Source organism: Oxyura jamaicensis, chromosome 3 (assembly GCF_011077185.1).
Source record: "Oxyura jamaicensis isolate SHBP4307 breed ruddy duck chromosome 3, BPBGC_Ojam_1.0, whole genome shotgun sequence".
Lineage (NCBI taxonomy): Eukaryota > Metazoa > Chordata > Aves > Anseriformes > Anatidae > Oxyura > Oxyura jamaicensis.
Genome location: NC_048895.1, coordinates 115,324,049 through 115,343,373, shown reverse-complemented (window position 1 = coordinate 115,343,373; position 19,325 = coordinate 115,324,049). Strand labels below are relative to the sequence as shown.

The 19,325-nt window shown below is 44.7% G+C and overlaps 1 protein-coding gene across 1 annotated transcript; it reads left to right on the top strand.

Annotated features, from left to right (window-relative positions):
- Positions 1 to 7,530: 7,530 nt before the first annotated feature.
- LOC118163535 (L-threonine 3-dehydrogenase, mitochondrial) lies at positions 7,531 to 18,596 on the top strand. Its single transcript, XM_035320240.1, has 9 exons — positions 7,531 to 7,642; positions 10,833 to 11,034; positions 11,398 to 11,440; positions 12,772 to 12,842; positions 13,569 to 13,718; positions 13,806 to 13,978; positions 14,589 to 14,679; positions 15,167 to 15,436; positions 15,668 to 18,596. Exons 2-9 carry the CDS (start codon positions 10,851 to 10,853, stop codon positions 15,805 to 15,807), a joined length of 1,122 nt encoding a protein of 373 aa, XP_035176131.1. The 5' UTR covers positions 7,531 to 7,642; positions 10,833 to 10,850; the 3' UTR covers positions 15,808 to 18,596.
- Positions 18,597 to 19,325: the final 729 nt, after the last annotated feature.

Below are 19,325 nucleotides of genomic sequence, written 5' to 3'. Positions count from 1 at the left end.
TTGCGTGACCTGGATCCTTGCAGAAAAGCTATAGCTTGTCCTCTCTGCTTCCCATCAACAGTGCCTGCTCCAGTGCTCAAGAGCTGTTCATCTCTGTCGGAGGCTATAAGGACTCTGAGTGTGTAATAATGCAAGGACAATTAAGATGGGTCAGACAGAAGCTTTATTAACTGTGATCACAATAGAGCACATTTGGACAGCATCTCCCCCTCTGCTCCCCTGTTCTCTCCCAACTGCAGAGCCCCAACCTACAGAGTGTTTCACAAAAAAAGGTGTTGAAAAGGAATCATTCCAGTGTTAACTGAGCCAGGTATCCATCCCTGGGAGGGATGGACTCTAAACAATAATTTAAGTCTTAACAAAGCCAAGTGTCCCTCCAAGGATGGACTCCTTAAGTAGCTTGTTAACTGCCACAGCAGTGAATAATGTGACAACATGGACAGATGGCTCTTGGTGGAGCCTATAGGAGTGGCACACCCGGTATCCTCTTAGCTCTGAAGTGGGCAATTGGAAACAGCCACAGACTGCTTTTAGTTGAAAAGAAAGCTCTTTTCATTAGGATAATCTTCTTAACTACATCTCTCAAAACCTTAATATTAACTATTGTACCACCACAGCACCAACTCCCCTTGGCTGCCCAGACACTGGAGGGTTGCAGTACCTAACTGATCTTCCTGTTGCTAATCCTTGCCTTCACATCTCAAACTTCCTCTGCTGCTGTTCCTGACTTTGCATCCTTTCAGTGGCTCTGCTGCATGAACAGCTGTGAAAAGAGTTATTTTCCCTTGGCTAGGCTGTGGTTTCCAGCGTTTGTACTGATGTTATTGGCCCAGTGGCAGCGTAGGATCTGATAGGTGCTACAGTGCTTCCATGCAAGGTTGCACTTCATAAAATAATAACACAGAGATGGCTTCCCCATTCCTACCAAGCCCAGCACCACATATACATGGCAAGTACTAACTGCCTTTGCTGAGGCCTCAGCCCAGCAAAATGAGTCACTTGGTTGGTCTTAGGTGCAGAAACCCATGCAGGGGACACCTTGTTCAGCCAAGAGGATCTCCACAGGAACAGGGCCTGCAGGAACCATTACTTTGTGCTGCCTGCAGAGGCAGACAGTTGGGGCACCACACTTCAAACCTGGACACAAACCCTATCAGTGTACAGGCTCGCATTTACAGCCCCAGCTGCTGTTCAGCAAACTCCCGTTCAGCTTTGAGCATATCACAAGAGAGAGTCTGCTGGCTGATTTTGTGCAGGAGATGGGCGTAGCTGTTCCAAGAAGAAAACTCATCCTATCAGCATACTTGCTTTCTAAGTAGGGGGCCATGCAGAGAATAAAGTTAGTGGAGCTGCATGACCACAGCAAGGATCCTACTGAGTGTTAGTGAGTGTTGGAGTGAGGCTAACACTCAGATACCACTAGACTCTGTAAGTGAAAACTAAAATCATCTGAGAAAGGGAATTCATTTGATACCAAGTATGTTGAGCTGGGATAGGATGGTACTATCCATTGCAGACTTTTCCTTTTTTGTAGAATCATAGAATCACTAAGGTTGGAAAAGCCCTCCAAGCATCCCCCTACCACCACTGTCACCCACTGAACCATGTCCCTAAGCACCACGTCCAACCTCTCCTTGAACACCCCCAGGGATGGTGAGTCCACCACTTCCCTGGGCAAAAGCCCAGCCTTGGTGCTCAGAGTCTCCTGTTCTGTTCCTCTGCCCATCATGTGCTATTTGTTGCCCCTATTTGCTGCACTCTTCCCCAGCCCATATCTGCCTGCTTTAGAGGAAATGTCCTGAACTGCCTGTTTTTGTTGGCGAACACCCACTGAAGGGCGATACCAGCTGGGATCTACGCAGATACTCCCCAAATCAATGTGATTAATACTGGAACATGGTGTGGAGGCAGCACATACAATGTTGTGCATCTCTTCTTTCCCTCACACCCAGCCTGACCCTCCCCTGTCCCAGCTCCATGCCGTTGCCTCGGGTCCTGTCACTGTCCCCAGAGAGCAGAGCTCAGCGCCTGCCCCTCCACTCCCCTCGTGAGGGAGCTGCAGGCCGCCATGAGGCCTCCCCTCGGCCTGCTCTGCTCTGGGCTGAGCCAACCAAGGACCTCGGCTGCTCCTCAACATTGTGACTGTGTGGATCACCAAGATGCCCTCTGAAGGACAAAGGAGACAGGGTGCTGGCAAACAGGACACCACGTTTGTCAGATCACTGACCTGATGGGCCATGGCAGGTCCTGAAAAGGGATTGCATTTGCAGTCAGAATTTGACTGAATCTTCCTTCCTCTGGCAGTGCCCAAGGCCAAGGGCTTGGGGCAACCTGGTGTGGTGGAGGTGTCCTTGCCCATGGCAGGGGGCTGGAACCAGATGGGCTTTAAGGTCCCTGCCAACCCAACCCAATCTGTGGTTCTACCATTCTATGATTCCCCAAGCCAATCCTCACAACACTTCTTATTTTCAGCAGCAGCTATACAGAGAGCTTCCAGAACTCTAGACCCTTCTTCTTTCTGCTGAGCTGTACTTCTAGAAAACAACATTTTTTTTTCCCCCTTATTCCAAACACTTCTATCTTGTACAAGCATAAACAACATTAACTCCCCGAGCAATCTTAGAGAACAAAGACTTTGAGATAAGATTAGCTTGCTGCAGAGATGTTTATAAGACTTTTTTTCCCCCCTTCTCTCCTGCTTATGAATTTTACCCCTTGGCAGGCAGGTTGGGGCTTGTGTAACAGTTTAGCTACATATAATTAGAAGACACAAAATTATATACAAAGCAGACATATTATCCAGTATGGATGACAAAGGCTTACCTGAGTTTGAAAAGCATACGGAGGAGTTTATGGAGGACAAAAATATTAATTGTGACTGACTGTAAAAATACCAAATGTTAAGTTGCTGGGTCTGCTTCAGAAAGTCCTTCAGCTGTAGAGCACAGAGATCTGTGAGGGAATTGCAGGGAAGCAACTGCTGTTAAAGTCCAAATAAAATGGACTATGGTGATCTTCATTTGATTTCCCATGGTTGTTTTTATGTTCTTAATTCAGTTCACTGAATGACGAGCAGTAACTGCCTACCCACAGCAAGGAGTGGATGAGGACCTCACAGAGCTTTGCAAACTAACCCTTTCTAAAAATCCTAGTTTACAAGGCCATTTATTATAAGCAGAGCACTGAAGCATAAGGAACCTAAGTGCAGTAATTGCACTTACCTGTTTTTAGTACTTTAATAATTTGCCAAGAATGGCCCCTTTTCATTGGCTGGACCCACCTGGTTGACACTCATGCAATGGAATCATTTTTGTGGTGCTACGCTTATCATTTTGTGTTTTAAAAATGGTTAGTGCTTGAGTCATGTTTACCCTCAAATACTCTCCTTTCAGCAGTGTTACTTTTTGTGTTTGAAGGTGTTCCTGAAGGCAAACAAGCCTCCTCCTTTGACCTGTATTTCACATTTAAACATATCTTTTTGAAATGTCACCTATGTTTTTTGAAGTCTGTTGTTACCCAGTGTTTTCTAGATTACAGTATTTCTATTTTACCTAATTTCTGCCAATGAATAGGTTTTAAACTCTTCACAGTGGGAAAAAAAGGGAGACAAAAATACCTCCCAGCTTTTGCTTTTTCATCTTCCTTCATGTAGACAAGTACTTTATTTATTCCACAAGTCTTGACATCAGTATACTGCCATTAATTACCACAGGACACAATTACCAGGGTCTTGGAGGACCTTTCCCTTCTATCTTCTTTATGATAGTGCTTCTAGTTATTTATTTTTTCATTATTATTTTTTTGAATACTCTAAAGGATTTCTGTCATTTCAACTCTGATAAATTATCATGCTCTTGAACTTCAGTACAAATTTCTTCTTGGAGGCAGAAGAATTTTACATCTACATACTGATTATTTAATGGAGTTATTCCTAAGTACATATGTTTTGTAGAACTCACCAATTTGCCACAATTTTGTCAGCAGCTGTTTAATCACAAGGTTTTCTTTTGGGTGTACAACAAAATACTTAGGTAGCTACTCCTTCCTTTCACTCAGAGGTAGCATAAACAGTAGCATTCATCCTGTCCATGGAGTTGAGAAACTTGTGACGCAATCACAAAGAGAAGTTTCTTCACCGTTTCTTGAATTAGTTCCATCCTTTTCACAGTCAGACAGGCTTTGTGACATTCTGACCTTGCAGACAAATTGGAAGATGTTTTGTGGTTAGAAATATTATTTTGGGTCATGTTTGCAAGGGGGCAACCCTAGGGCAAGGTGGAGCCCTGCCATGCTGGCTCCCCTTGCCTCAGCCTTTGCACTGCCTGGTGATGATGCCCTTGCAGGGTGGCTCGTGTTCTCCTCTCATACCTTCCAGACCAGTTCACATCCTTAATTTCATTTCATAAATGAGGCCTCTGCCAGCACCATTGGGTTGTAGGATAGCTTGGTTGGTGACCACATACGTTTGTGGCTTCCTCAATGTCTTCTTACAGAATTGCAGCATGTTGGAGGTTGGAAGGGACCCGTGGGTGCCCCGGCCCCTCTCAGGGCAGCCTGTGCCAGGGCTCCGGCACCCGCCCAGCCCAGCAGTGCTGCTTGAGGGGCAGGGGGAGCCGCCGGGGCTCCAGGCTGGGCCCGGGGCCTCTGGGCCTGGCCCTGGGCAGCGCTGAGCAGAGCCCGGCTCCGGCCTCTCCGCACCTCCCTGCGGGTACTGACGGCCATGGGGGAGCTCCCCCGGAGCCTCCTCTGCTCCAGGCCGAGCAGCCCCAGCTCTCGCAACCATCCCTAATAGGAAAAATCCTCCAGTTCTTCACTGAACGCTTTCCACTATGTCCATGTCCCTCTTGTACTGGGAGCCCAGAACTGGACCCAGCACTCCAGGTGCAGCCTCACCAGAACTAAGCAGAGGAGCAATTCCCCCCCCCCCCTCCCGCCCACCTGCAGGCGACACTTTGCCTAAAGCAGCCCTCTTTTTGCCCAAGGGCCCATTTCTGGCTCATGTCACCTCGGTGCCCCCCATGCCCCCCCCGGTCCGTTTCTGCAGAGCCGCTTTCCCGCTGGGTGCCCCCAGCCTGTCCTGGTGCTGGGCCTGTTTCTCCCCAGGGGCAGGACTTTGGGCTTCTCCTTGTTGAGCTGCAGGTTTGTGTCAGCCCCCCTCTCCTGCCTGTCCAGGTCCCTTGGGATGCCACCATGTCCCTCTGGCATATCCAGCTGTGTGTCATCTGCAGCCTTGCTGAGGGTGTGCTATGCCCCAGCATCCAGGCTATTAATAAAGGGGTTAAACAGGACCGGACCCAGCACCAATACCCCTGTCCTGTCCCTACAGACCCCGATGAAGTCCCCCCCCACCTCTCCCGCAGCCCCCTAGGCACTGGCACACCACTGCCTTGCACCACCGCTGCCCACCCCACACCCCCCGTTCAAGCCCTGTCTCCGAGCCCCCGATCCCTAACGAAGCAGCGCCCTTTACAGGCCATGACGTCACGCCGAAATGTGTGACGTCACCCCCAAATTCTCCTCCCCGTGACGCTGGGCTTCAGCTCCTCCTCTCCCACCTCCCCTTTCCCCACCTCCCCCTTTCAGCCTTTGGGGGAACGGCGGCGGGCGAGAGGCACCGGGGGCTGGCGGCGGCGGCGGCGGGAGCTCGGTGGGTGAGAATGGGGCTGGTCCTGGTCCTGGTCCTGGTCCTGGTCCTGATCCAGATCCTGATTCTAGTCCCGGTCCCGGTCCCCAGCACCTGAACAACTCCCCTGTTTTGGGAGCCCTTTTGGGGCTGCCGGGAGCAGCAGGGTGGTGCGGGGCAGGGGGTGCAGTGCCCCTCTCTGTTCCCCTCCCTTTCATTTTCTTTTAGTCCCCCCGAGCCTGATGCGATGCAGCAGTGCTTCAGGCTTTAACGCTTTTTGCTCTTTTTTTTAGCCCAGTTGCAGGAGGAACGCTGTTTTACCGGAGATGTGCTGTGGGTTTGCAGGTTTCATCATGCATGTAACTCATACTGGCCTCTTTGTTTCATCCTAAAGGCCACGTATAAAGTAGGTTTTATCCACCCCGAGAGCACCGCGCTTTTCAGTAATTTATATAATCTGGCTTTATTTGGGGTGCTGAGGCCTGATTTCTGGCTGGCATCATTCCTTCGCAGGGCTTTGGCATCGTCCCCTCTGAAAATCGAGCCGTGGCGGCCGTGTGTGTGCCTCAAGGTTATTTTAACGTCGCTCGGCCAACAGCTGTCTGCCGCAGCCCGTGTGCGAGCCAGAGATAACAGGCTCAGGGTGCAGCCTGGCCACGCTCCTCTGCCCGTACCAAGGGACACGAGGAGGGAGCAGGGTCCGGCAGCACCCGCTCGGGGCTCTCCAAACTACAGAAAAGACCAACAGGGGATGCATGATGGCTTTCTGGCTGTGCAGGCTGCTTTAAGTGCTATTTGAGCTGAGAGTGTCCCCTGCTTGTTGCAGGTTGAGCATTCCCAGCGCGATCCGGTGGATCTTCCAGTTGGCAGTGCCTGGGCACCAGTGAGTAAGGCTTTCCTGCGGAGTGACGTGTACTTCATCTTCTGGACACCCGAGGCTGGCAGTGTTTTTCCACTTGAGCTCTTCTTGATACAGTTGGGAAAAAAAAGTAGAGGAGCTTTAAGTGCATAAGCCCTTCTTCAGCTCTTGAGGCAGAAACTGTGTGTTGTGGAGCCAAAGTGGGCTGAGAGCAATAGTGTGGAGCTCAGCGTGTCAGTGCAGGCCGTATGCGTGAGGCTGTTTTGAACAAACTGGTGGCTGGGAATCCGTGAGATCCCATGCCCTGGGAAGCATCAAAGCTTTATTTGAAAGAGGCAGCTTCGGGACCGCTGTGGATAGCTTTGTGTAGGAGCATCCTGCGGCATCTCAGCAGTGGTGCAACCCCCAAGAGCGCTGCGGGAGTTTTTGTTTTGGGGTCTGACCCTTCTCTTCTCCCTCTCCCATGTTCCGTGAAACTTTCTATTAATGGGATTTTCCAGAACAACCTCCTGAGTTTCTTATCGTTCTTATCGGTGTAATGTTCTATTAATAACTAATACACAAGAAACTATGAGCTCCTATAAACATGTTTTTGTGTTTTATATGAGCAACAGGTGCTTGCCACTTATGTAACACCTCAGAAGGCTCATGATGGAACAGCAGCTGGCAGATAACTTGTTAAATGTTTTTTTTTTTTTTTTTAAAGATGTTCCATTTTTAAATTTTTCCCTCTTTTCCCTCTCCTTGTACTTTTATCTTCTTACAATCCTTAGAAATTTCCTGCTATCCAAGGGAGATAGATTATTGCTTTACATTTGAACATGTGTTTGCTTTATATTAATCCTTTGCATTGCAACTAATTAGTTTAAAACCTGTCCTTCAGTTGTGACCCTCGACTGCTCGTTGGTTAAAGGACCTGGCTGCATAGCTTCAGAGACCTCTACCTATCACAAAGTTACAGACATTTCAAAATAAAGCAAATGGGGACAGAGTGATATCCCTGGCTGCTGCTGCTCTCACGCACACACTTTTTTTTTTTTTTTTTAAGGTGTGGGACAACTCCTACTTTCTGTCACATTTTGATTGGCTTTCCAAAGAGGCAGTGTCCTATAAATTGCCATTTCCAGTTTGCTTCTGCCCTATTGCCAGCTGAGGGACAGGTGAGTACAGAAGAGAAAATGGTCTAGGGTGTATTTCATAATCCTTAAAATTAGTGCTGGTTGTTAATTTGGATTAGCAGGCTGGGGGAAATAACAGCCACGTTTCAGGATAAAGCTGAAACTTAACTTAATCTAGAAATAAGAGTTAGTTTTCATTATCAATTTAAGTCAGTGAATAAAACCAGTGACTGAAAAGTTAGTTAGAAAGTAATACAGGGATTGGTGGGGGTAGGATATATATGTATATATACATACATATATTTCTCCAGTTCATAAATGTACAAAAATATTTCACTTTGGGACAGGAAGAAAAAGAAACCTACCCCCCAAAATCAGAGTTTTCACATCGGTTAAATCAATGCTTTTCGTGTTCAGTGCTGTTAACAACTCCTTGAAGTTATTTAAAATGAGAAATGCTGATCTAGCAGAATGAGATTTTCTCTCCAACGTGCTCTTGAAAGGCAATGACTTTGTGTTAGGGCTAGCTTTATCTTATGGTTGATTTGGGGAAGTGTTTTTAAGGGATATCATTAGTTTCTTTATATATCTGTGCATTTGCTGACAATTTTTAGAATTTAGTTATACCATTTTTCCCTTCCTACTTGAAACAGCAGGAAATGCATGTCATAGGTAGCGTTTTTATATTCAGTTGTACTGCTTGGTAAGCTAAGGTTTTTTCAGTGTCTGGTATGAAATATTTGCTGTTCTTTCGAGTCAGCCTAGACTTGCAAGTAAATTCTTAGCATAACCCTGTGTCTTTATTCCACAAGTGAATTTGGAGAAACCAGTCCGGTGAGTGGGAAACCAACTTGATCCTAGCATGGCATTTTTATAACTTTGTGTACCCTGCATCAGAATGTGAAAATGTCTTTCCAGGTCCTGTGAGGGGAAACTTTGGGAAACAGAGATCATGTGAGGCTCCCTTAGTACTATAAGGATTTTCATATCCCATTCTGAAACAAGAAGGGATTATCATGGCTCTTTAATGTGCTGGTGCTGCCAGTTTTCTTATGTTCGTTTCCTAGGGAGAAATATGGGCTATGAACTGTCTGGATATGTTTGCCTGCTGTCTTCCTCCTCTTCTACCCTTAGCTACGTTAGCAACTTGTGGCTCATTTCAGTGAATTTGATGGGGACTGAGTCTTAAAATTATCAAGAACATGTCTGCTTTGCGAGCTGGGCTCAGAGGGGAGAGAAACCTCCTGAGTGCCTTGGCTGGACATCCCAGAATCGCACCATGGCTGGGGCTGGGAGCACCCCCGGGTGCCCCTGTCCCCCCCTGTCCCAGCAGGGTGCCCAGCCCCATGTCCCTGGGCTCAGGGAGCTCTCCAAGGAGCAGCCCCCGTCCCCTCTCAAGGCAGCCTGTGCCAGGGCTCCGGCACCCGCCCAGCCCAGCAGTGCTGCCTGAGGGGCAGGGGGAGCCGCCGGGGCTCCAGGCTGGGCCCAGGGCCTCTGGGCCTGGCCCTGGGCAGCGCTGAGCAGAGCCCGGCTCCGGCCTCTCCGCACCTCCCTGCGGGTACTGACGGCCATGGGGGAGCTCCCCCGGAGCCTCCTCTGCTCCAGGCCGAGCAGCCCCAGCTCTCACAGCCTCTCCTCACACCACGGGGGCTCCAGGCCCAGCAGCACCCTGGGGTCTGGGGCTGGGCTCTCCCCGCTGGGCTCAGGTCTCTCTGTGCTGTGTTGGTGTATAACCAGGAATTAAAGAGCTGTGCAAAGCCCAGAGGAGATGAGAGCTGTTGCCTCTAGCACCGTGACAGGAGAGAGATGGCTGTGACAGATCAAACCTATAATCAGGGAGACTGATCCCTGCAATGGGTTTGTGGCCAGGAGGTGCAGCAGAGGCATGGTGAATTAATTCATCAGGGCACTAATTGACCCTGTTTCTCAATGCAATAAACAAGTGAATAAACAAATCTAAAAAGGGAGGTGGGAAAAAGAAGGCACACTGGAAAGCCTCATCTGTTTTAATGTGCAAACGTGATTTTTTAATCATGCACAGTTCTTGGGGGTCTCTTATTAACCCTGCGATAGGTGGTTTAGCAGGTCTTCCGTATTTAAATAGCAGGGCTCCTTAAAGTATCAGAAAATTTCTGCTTTCTCTGTTGCCTTAAGTGAAAGGAACAACCAAGTTAATTAGCTGTTTGCTTTTCTATGCATATTATAAATCTGTGCTGCTGGAATTCATTGCATTAGCTGACTGCCGTCATTTCTTCTTGTGGCCTTCCTTCTCCCTGATTTTCTACCTGCAATACATGAAACAAGAACATGTGAAAAAGGAATTGACAGCATAATCTCAGCTGCTTTTAAAAGGTGTCCTCATCTTGGAGTTTGTTCATTGTATAACTCTGGAGAAGATGGTTAAAAGTCTGAGGAGCGGTAAGGAAGCATTGTAGTGACTGTGCCTTAAGAACTGTATTTGAAAGAAGTAAAATATAACCTCGCAAAAGGCCGGTTGCATATGCATGTGCAATTTATTTGCTGATTTTTTTTTTTCAGCAGATTTTTCTTCATCTCCTTTCCCAGTAGGAAAAATCTGTGGAGACAGAAAACCTAACGTGCGTATAGCTCAGGATAATTTAGGGATACTTTTGCAGCGTGTTACTATGAATCATGGCTCTTTTTTTTATGAAGTAATTAGGAACTAGTCCCGAGTAAATAAAGCAAAGCTTCCTGGTGCTGTCCATCATGTATGTTAGTTTTGAGCAAAGCAGTGCTCTCTAAAGGGGCTGACTTTTGCCACTGTTGGTTTGCGCAAATCTTGCTGATGCAATGCTACGAAGGTTAGCTTATTTGTGGCAGTTTACAAAACTTTCACTCACAAAGACCTACAGGGAAGCTGTGTAATCACAGTAGGTGAACTTGTTGAATTCTGCGTTTGCTGTCAATTGTGCTTTGAATCACAGTTTCTAGTGTAAAAGGTTTAAACTTGGACTGTATTCTCACTGTTCCTTATACTGGACCCTGGGCTGGGGCTGTGGGTATTTTCCTATGCTCTCTCTGTTGAATACATTACCTCTATTCATGCTACTTCACAGGCTGCTTCTAGCAGACGTGTCTCTCAGTTGGCACATCTGCTAGGATTTGGATTGCATCAGACCTCTTTTAAACTCTTTAGAGTATTCTAAGGGAGTATTTAAAACACTGAGTGTGGTTGAGTCACTTATGACTAATTCTTCTCTTGTTCTCACAGCCTAATTGAAGGAGGAAGATGCCAATTGTCAAAAACGTGAGCAGAGCTGTCAGCCAGCTGCTACAAAGCTCTAGTTGTGGGTGTGGGATTTCCATCGTGCCCGTTCGATGCATTGGCATCTCGCCCCGCCAGGTGGCCTCTGATGCCAGCTTTCACTCAGTTTCTTTTTCGGAGTCAGATCATCCTCGGGTGCTAATTACAGGTCAGCATTCCTATCATAACTCTGTTCCTTTTCCAGCTTCTCAGTCAAGTTCCACACTCCCCTCTTCCCTCTCCAGTGAACAGAGTAAGAGAAGCAAAAATATTTTGACGAAAAATCCAAACAAAAAATACTGGAGATGTGGTCTTTCCTCTATGGTGCTAGGATCATAGCAGCATGTGAACTTGCTTTCTATTTTTATTCCAGAAAGCTACTAAAACCAGTTCATTGGGTTTTCCTTGAGAAGAGTTTACAGCTTTTTTGACTCTAAGAAGAGAAATAGTACTAATTTCTGATATAATACATATAACACTTCAATACGTTGTTCTGATTCCACCTCTTTGACTTTTTTTTCTCCTGTATTAGGTGGTCTTGGCCAGCTTGGAGTGGGACTTGCTAAGCTTCTGAGGTATGTCATGATTCTTTGACTTTCTATTAGTGAGGAGTTCACGCTTTAGCCACAACTTTTAGAAGCAAAAAATTTCAGGAAAGCTGTTTTTAAAACAATCCCGGTGATGATTGCAGTCTTTTACCTCTTGGTTTTGTAAGCAACTTTATACTTTTGCCATCTTTTTATTTTTTACTCCTGTGGTTGTTTTATGTTCACTGACATAGTTTCTGTGTGTACATTGGTCACAGTTCCCAAAATAACATAATTTTGTCTAGGAGACTAGCCACTGGGTTCAGTTTGTTTCCTGTTAAATGGAAGTGTTCAGAATCTGAATCCTCAGAGGGCGCTCAGCCAAATAAGGCTGCGTTTCCATGCTCAAGAAAGACAAAATTTGGGGTTTTATGCAGGTACCATGGGAGAGGAAAAAGTACAAACATCCACTTGAAAGAATGCATAGTCCTCTGCTAATTGCCCAGCTGTTGGGCTTTGCAACTGCTCACTTTTCTCTCTCTGAGAATTTCAATTATGTAACTTCAGGAATAAGGCGCCCTATTTAGTACAGTGCAAACAAAAATAAAACTTCAAGACCTTGCACCCTAATATGTTATAATTTGGTGAAAGATGAACTGATGCAGCAAGAGCAGTAGATCAATAAATGTAAAATGCTCCAGGATCTCTTCCTTGCCTATATTGTGGTTTAAATGTACATCCACTCAGCTCCAGTGTCACTTGTATGTAGACAGTGTTTGTTGCAGAGGACCTGGACTAAGATCAAAAGTGAGCAAACTTGTATTCAACACTGTGCTATAGTTTGAACATTTTCAATCATTTCTATGAAATCGTGCAAATAATGGAAGGCTGGAATGCACTCCAGTTACGACAGTCTTGCTCTCCAAGACAGCCTTGTGCTGATTAGAGCGGTACAAGTCAGAGATTACTTATCAGCTGTATTTACCTTGTTGATATAAAAATAGCTGCAGTTACAGCAAGCCCCGTGGCATATGCTTTTTGATGTCTGTAGGGGACTAGATTCTCAGGGTACAATTTGTGGCGAGAAGAGGGTGGGAAGGACTTTTTTTCTCAACTGATTTTCATTATCTTAAAGACTTAACGTATCCAGATGCAGTCTTTCAGTGAAAGGACTACAAGGAGTAGTTTACTAATTTCCAAAGGTGCTATATTGACACTGAAGAGAATAATTTTTTATTTTTTTAATGGAATAACTGATTTCCTTGTGGAAATTATTATTCTTCTGATACTGCTCTTGGTAAACAAAATAACAAAATAGCAACTCATAAATTATCATGAAGACTGTGGACTCACTGTACCATGTGGGTATTTTTATACAGGAAACAATTTGGAAAGAACAATGTGATCTTGTCTGACATTAGAAAGCCTGCGGATCATGTTTTTCATAGTGGTAAGTGACTGGGGGAACATATGGGAAAAAAACCTTGACTTCACCTCTGATGCTGATAAACTGATTACTCAAGTCTAAATGAAGAGTGAATGAAACTGTACAAATTGTTTTTTTGGAAACTTCTGGATAGTGCCTTCCTGGTTTGTCTTGCCCAGATACTGATTTCATATATCAGTTGTTCCTTTTTTCTAATTATTTTTCTCTGCATTTTTCACTGTCTCTTTGCCACTTTCCTGACCAAAGCACTCAAATCAATTGGCTTTGTTGTTCCTGCTGTAAAAGGAGATGTTTATTCTTTTGGAGGGAACAGGTTGGAAATTAAAAATGTGCCCTTTTTTTTTCCAAGCTGAGGCAATTTAGATGACAAAATGCATGTAGAATAGTTTGTTTGGATTCTTATATTTTCATTAGAAACTTGAATAGCATTTTCTTCATCGTTGTTTAATGATGTACTTAGATATCTGAATTATATATTAGATGTTCCTTTTTCTCATGCCATTGATGGGAGAAGACAGGAATTCTTGGATCAATTTTGAGGCAAAGGCAGCAGTTTACCGTACTTTTCCTACTTACCTACTAATCATTAGGCCATTATTGTTTTTTTGCTGTACAGTCAAATTTTAAATAGAAGAATGGGCAAGAATCAGCAATCTATGAGTATCATCTAGAACTTCTCTCTTTTGTTCTTCTTGTCATTCAGTTTCCTTGTGGTTCCATTTCTTTCAGGCCCTTTTATCTACTCGGATATCTTGGACTACAAGAATCTGCGTGAGATAGTGGTGAATAATCGCATAACTTGGCTGTTCCACTATAGCGCTTTGCTCAGTGCTGTTGGAGAAGCAAACGTCCCTCTAGCCAGAGCTGTTAATATTACTGGTATGTGACAAGGTTTCAAGTTTGTGATTCCTACAAAGGCTTGAGAAAGCGCAGTGGATGTTCTGATAAATCCTGTTACTGTTCCAGGTTTACACAATGTTCTGGATATTGCAGCTGAGCACAATTTGCGACTCTTTGTTCCAAGCACTATTGGAGCCTTTGGACCCACCTCTCCTCGAGATCCAACTCCTGATCTCTGCATTCAGAGGCCAAGGACGATCTATGGCGTCTCCAAGGTTCACGCTGAGCTCATGGGAGAAGTGAGAACTTCTTTATTTCTTTAATGAAAGTTCAGTGAGAACTTCACCAGTTCTGGAAGATTTCTCATTATAGTAGTTTCCCCCCCTTTCTTTCCTACCTATAGGCTTTAGTACTCTCTTGTAGTCTGTAGTGGTTTGTCATGTCATGAAAACAAACAAACCCTCTCCAAAGTCAAAGCCATCTGAGCCTGTCTTCTCACAACTTCTCTATTGGCTTCGCATTTTTTTCTAGAAGCATGAAATCCTTAAAGCTGTTAATTTTACACACAATTTCTTCACATCTTAAGTTTAAGAAGGACGGTGGCAGGTCTGAAGGCTGTATTAATTTGAAATGTCTGAGAAATCTGGGAATTACTGGTTTCTGAACACTAGATCTAGGCCTTGTGTTAAAAGTCGATCCATATCTACTGATGTGGACGAAAACTAGAGAAGGAAGAGAAAGATCAGCTACTTGACAGAGAATGCAGACTGATCAGTAATTCCTTGTCTTCCTTCCCTGCCTTGGGAAGGTTACAGAATGAAGGTTCATCCTGTGGGAGATTTTTGTGGAAGCAGTGAGTTGTTTGGCCCAGTCTTGTTGTGTAAAACTCTTTCTCTCCTCCCTCTCTAGTACTACCATTACCGATACGGCCTAGACTTCCGCTGCCTGAGGTACCCAGGAATTATATCTGCTGACTCTCAGCCCGGAGGGGGAACAACTGGTAAGTGGCTTGTGTGTCCTTCTCAGTGTTGCAGGCAAGGACAGCAAAAACATAAGCCAATGCAGTCATTTTTAAGCAGTCTGTAGAATTTATTCTGCAATGGCGTAGAACATCAGCGTAGAGATCCGGTTTGGACTGAAGCTTATGACAATATTTTTGTCCACTGCAACTTAGGATGTACTTTTGTAGTCTTTAAGTGCTGTCTGAGAGAGTTTGGCTTAGGTATGCACATTGAGACCATTTCCTTTAAAAAGTATTTCCAACTCTGCTGCCTTGCTGCAATGTGTAATTGCCCCAATGTCATCAGGATAGATTAGGAGGGCTTCTTGCACTCCTGCTTTATAGTGTAAATCATACACAGTTCTCCCGCTAGGAGTTCCCCTCCTAGACAGGAGACTTTGGAGGTGATCTGAGGAGTGTTGACTGTCTTGAAGTGAACAGTGGGTTGAGGCAGATGAGAACACACATCCATTGTACTCTTCCACAGATTATGCTGTCCAGATTTTCCATGATGCCATAAAGACCGGCAAATTTCAGTGCAACCTAAAGCCAGACACCCGCCTCCCTATGATGTACATTGATGACTGTCTGAAAGCAACTCTAGAGGTCATGGAGGCCCCTGCAGAGGCGCTGAGCATGAGGACGTACAACATCAGTGCCATGAGCTTCACCCCCGAAGAGCTGGCACAAGAGGTGCAGAAGCACGTTCCTGAGCTTCAGGTGACCTACAACGTGGATGAAGTCAGGCAGGCCATAGGTTAGTATTGTCTTTTTGGCAATGGGTGAGTGAAAGCTTCAGATTTCTTTATGTCAAGGACAAAACAATGTTTTCTTTTTAGACACTTAGAAATTGCTGCTGTACAGTTCAAGTGTTATGCCCTGAAATTCATCTTTCGTAGTTCAAATAGCCAGTGATGATAACACCTTTGAGCTTGAAGGGATTTTTCCCAAACCTCATGTTCCTTGTTTCTCTTTCTTTTCGCTGCAGCTGACAGCTGGCCAATGAACTTTGATGACAGCAACGCCCGCAGGGACTGGGGCTGGAAACATGATTATGACCTCCCTGAGTTGGTGTCTACGATGTTTAGCTTCCTTGGGTCTGATTCCAGGATTGCTCAAGCTAACTGAAAAATTCTGTCAGATGTTTCCAGATTTCCACAGAGGACCAGGAAGAAATGGCTAAATTAGTTCATAATTTATGAGTCCTAGAGCATGCCAATTACTAGTTTCATAAGTAGCAATGGAGCTGGGCAGAAACATAATGTAGCTCTAATGTCCTAGCAGATAAATGACACCATTAGGTGCTGTCTCTGAGCACAGCACCTATGACAAACACATAATTCTTGAACTTTCACTCTTAAGCAACTGGGAACAAAAACCACCTACTCCTGGCTGACGAATCTCCAATCATTCTTGCTACCTGGCTCTTATCTGCCAAACAGCGTGGGGCGATACTGTCAGACGTGGGGTTTCAGTCAGATCCCACAGAGTTAATGACATGTTTTTCATTTCCCTAGTGGAGGTTATTAGATCGTAGTAAGATACAATCCTTTTTTTTTCTCTGCTTGCAGACGAGATACAAGAGCTACTTCATGTTTCCAAATTGCAGGCAGGGGCTGTTGCAATTCTAGTTTGAAATCAAACTTTTGTTAGTAGTTCATATTTATATATATAGTGCTGTAAAAACATACACTTTTCTATACATAGGGCCTACTAAGTCTCATTATTCTTATAAAGCCTATAAATGTGAAGGGAAATAGGACTTGAACTCTCATTATGCTTTAAAAATAACAGGGTTTACAAGCTAAGCTTTTCCTGTTATTTGCAAATGCTGCTGCTGTCAGTTTAACCTCAGAGGTAGATCTGAAATCCAAAAAGCTGTTATGTTTTGTGAATCCAGGGTGTATTTCAAGAAAGCAATGCCTAGGAATGGGGTTATTGTTCATTAGCACTACTTTTGGTTATCCCAGTTGTTTGCCACGCTAGCATAATGACATACTGCCTGGAGCAAGTTTTAAAGGTGGACTGATGATGGAGACTTACATCAGAGTCAAGTCAGCCTTTGAAATCTGTTCGTGTTCACTGCTTTTTCTGTGTACACTGCATATGTATTTGCAGATGCTATTTATGTGTAACTGTCATACACTTCTGTTCTTTAGAGAGGAATCCAGAGGCTGAAACCATCTCCTAGCTACAGTTAAGGCCTGTTCTGCTCATTGAATTTCATGCACGGGAGATTCTAGGATTAACAGGGGAATCTTAGTAGATGCATGCAGAGAAGATGTCTATCCAAAAGCTACTTAGGAGACTTTGGAAATGAGAAGTGATGGACTGGAGAGACAGGAAAGCCATCTTAGGTAAAACACCAGTCTCTGTGGATGTGAATCTGAGCCATTGGCTACTATAGCATGCCTCGAGAAACAGCATCTGGGAACTTTGCTTATATTTATTTTTTAAAGGAAAAATATCTTTGGTTTTCAAAATGACTGGAAATTCCCTATATGAAGCTCTCCATCTTTTTTTGTCTCGTATACTCCAATGGCCCATGTAGGTGTCATGTTCGAGTCTGTTCTTGCCTGCATCGTTTGCTTTGTTTTCTGTGACAATGCTTTGGTAGTTGCAAGTCTGCTACACTCTGTAACCCTGCAGCGTTTCTTCAGTAAGTGACTAGCTGACATGACCTGATTCTTCCTTGTGAGGGAGTCTGCATGCTGCAGGGAACATGTTTTCTCATGAAAGTAACCTTCAAAGAAAGATTCTGAGGTGAAAACCAGTTATTTTAAACATATGTTAAATTTGTATCTCTTGTTTTTATATGTTTCTTACTGTTTCATCTGTCGGTGAAGCATGAATTTCCCAGGTATTTAAACTCAAAAACTTTTATGGTTGTGGCCTGTTTAAACTTTTGTATAATGTTTACATTTCCAGGAAAAAAAAAAAAAAAATCAATTCTTTAAACTCTGCCGCTGTTGTAACTATCAAATTGTTCAAGTGTAATATTTGGCCCAGTGGGCCAGCCAAATTGGGTTACTCATACCATCCAAGAAAATACTGGCTCAAGTTTTGTTCTCTGCCCTGCCAAAACAGGATTATCTCCTTGTAAACTGTTACACTGAGCCGTCAGGTGAAGGGCTTTAATATGATATGAAATATCTTGTCCATTCCGGTCTTTCATAATTCAGACTCTGCAGACTCCTCATTGCCTCTGTTCCATGAGATCAATGTAAAATAATGCAAAGAGTTGGCGATGAGTCTGACTCCATTTCTTTAATTCAAAGAAAGTCAGGGGGTCTATCCCTCCACCCTTGTTCAAAGCTCTAGTTAACAGCAAGAGTGAAGAGGAAAAACGTTTTCTTCTGAAACAGACTGTCCTTGGCTGTGGCATTGCAGGGAAGCTTTGGATAAGGTGTTGCACCGCAGGTGAAAAACAGGCCTAGGACATTTTAAAGTGTGTTGTCGGCCAAAAGTTGCTGATTTATTTAGGAGCAGGAGTTTAAGAACCTTCTATTTTGCAAAATCTGAAATAAAGCATATTGCAGTAAACGTTGTAACGACGTGATGATGACAGTCAAGGAGTGTGGTTAGGTTTGCCTACATGGTCTGAGTCCTGTTTGGAATTCTGGTTTTTAACCTGTGACCAACAATGCCTGTATCTTATTTTTTTCTACATCTTCCCCTAACTTCAGTTGTAACTATGTTACAGGATTTTCTGTATTAAACCAATTTGATGTGGTACAAAATGTATTTTTCTACCGCTATGAAGTTTGACTTCTGGGCAGAGACTTCTCGTGACATTTGAGCATTGCAGCTGTTAACGATACTTATTCAGGAAAAAAAAAAAAAGTTAAGAATATTTTTTTCAAATATTACAAGTTGCTGATGAAGCCTACTTTAATAAAATTCTGTTCAGGTGTGTCTTTGTTTTGTCATCCTTGGTTGGAGCATGTGAGAGCCGTGTGGAGAAGGATGCTGGTTGCTGCTCAACCTTTTCTTTAGCTGCAGAAGTGATGGGCAATTTGAAGCAGAGAAAGATCCACCCTGTCCCTGGCAGTGTGTGCAGTGACTCCCAAACATTTGTGTGTACGCTTTCTGCTGATTATTCCAGTCACACGGTGTAGCAGACGGTTGCTCACAAGCAGATACAACGTGGTCACCCCTTAATTACAGCATGGTTACCCTTTAATTGTCAGTGAGCCACTAGGCAGGTGTGTGGACTGTGCTCATAGGTGGCAGGAGTCCAAAAGGTACTGGGTTTCAAATGTTCCTCTGTCACAGATCTCTTAGCCCTCTTGTAGGGCATGAGAAGCCAGCTGGTCTGTGTTCTGCCCTGTTTCGGTCCCTCTTGGTATCAGTGTAGCTTTGAAATTACAAGAGAAGGGCGACGCTTTGATGGAGGTAGCTTTAAAAAGCACACGCTTTAAATCATAGGGTCCTCAGATCTGCTGCTGTGCCGGTCTTCTCACAACCAGTAATGTTGGTCACTGGGGGAATTCTGTGCAGATATGAGTGAGAATGAGGGCTGTGTCCCAGGATGCCCTCCTTATAACTTACCGTGGACCTACCCCCCCTCATTAACTGATGAATAAACACTCCCATCAGGTTAAACGAGTCCTTTCCCTCCTCCTGCACCTCAACTTCCTAATGAT

Bases quoted from the DNA above. Each gene is read 5' to 3' on its own strand.
- LOC118163535 (XM_035320240.1), top strand. From the start codon at position 10,851: ATGCCAATTGTCAAAAACGTGAGCAGAGCTGTCAGCCAGCTGCTACAA. The intron at 11,035-11,397 runs GTCAGCATTCCT...CTCCTGTATTAG, and splicing joins TCCTCGGGTGCTAATTACAG to GTGGTCTTGGCCAGCTTGGA. The intron at 13,979-14,588 runs GTGAGAACTTCT...CTCCCTCTCTAG, and splicing joins ACGCTGAGCTCATGGGAGAA to TACTACCATTACCGATACGG.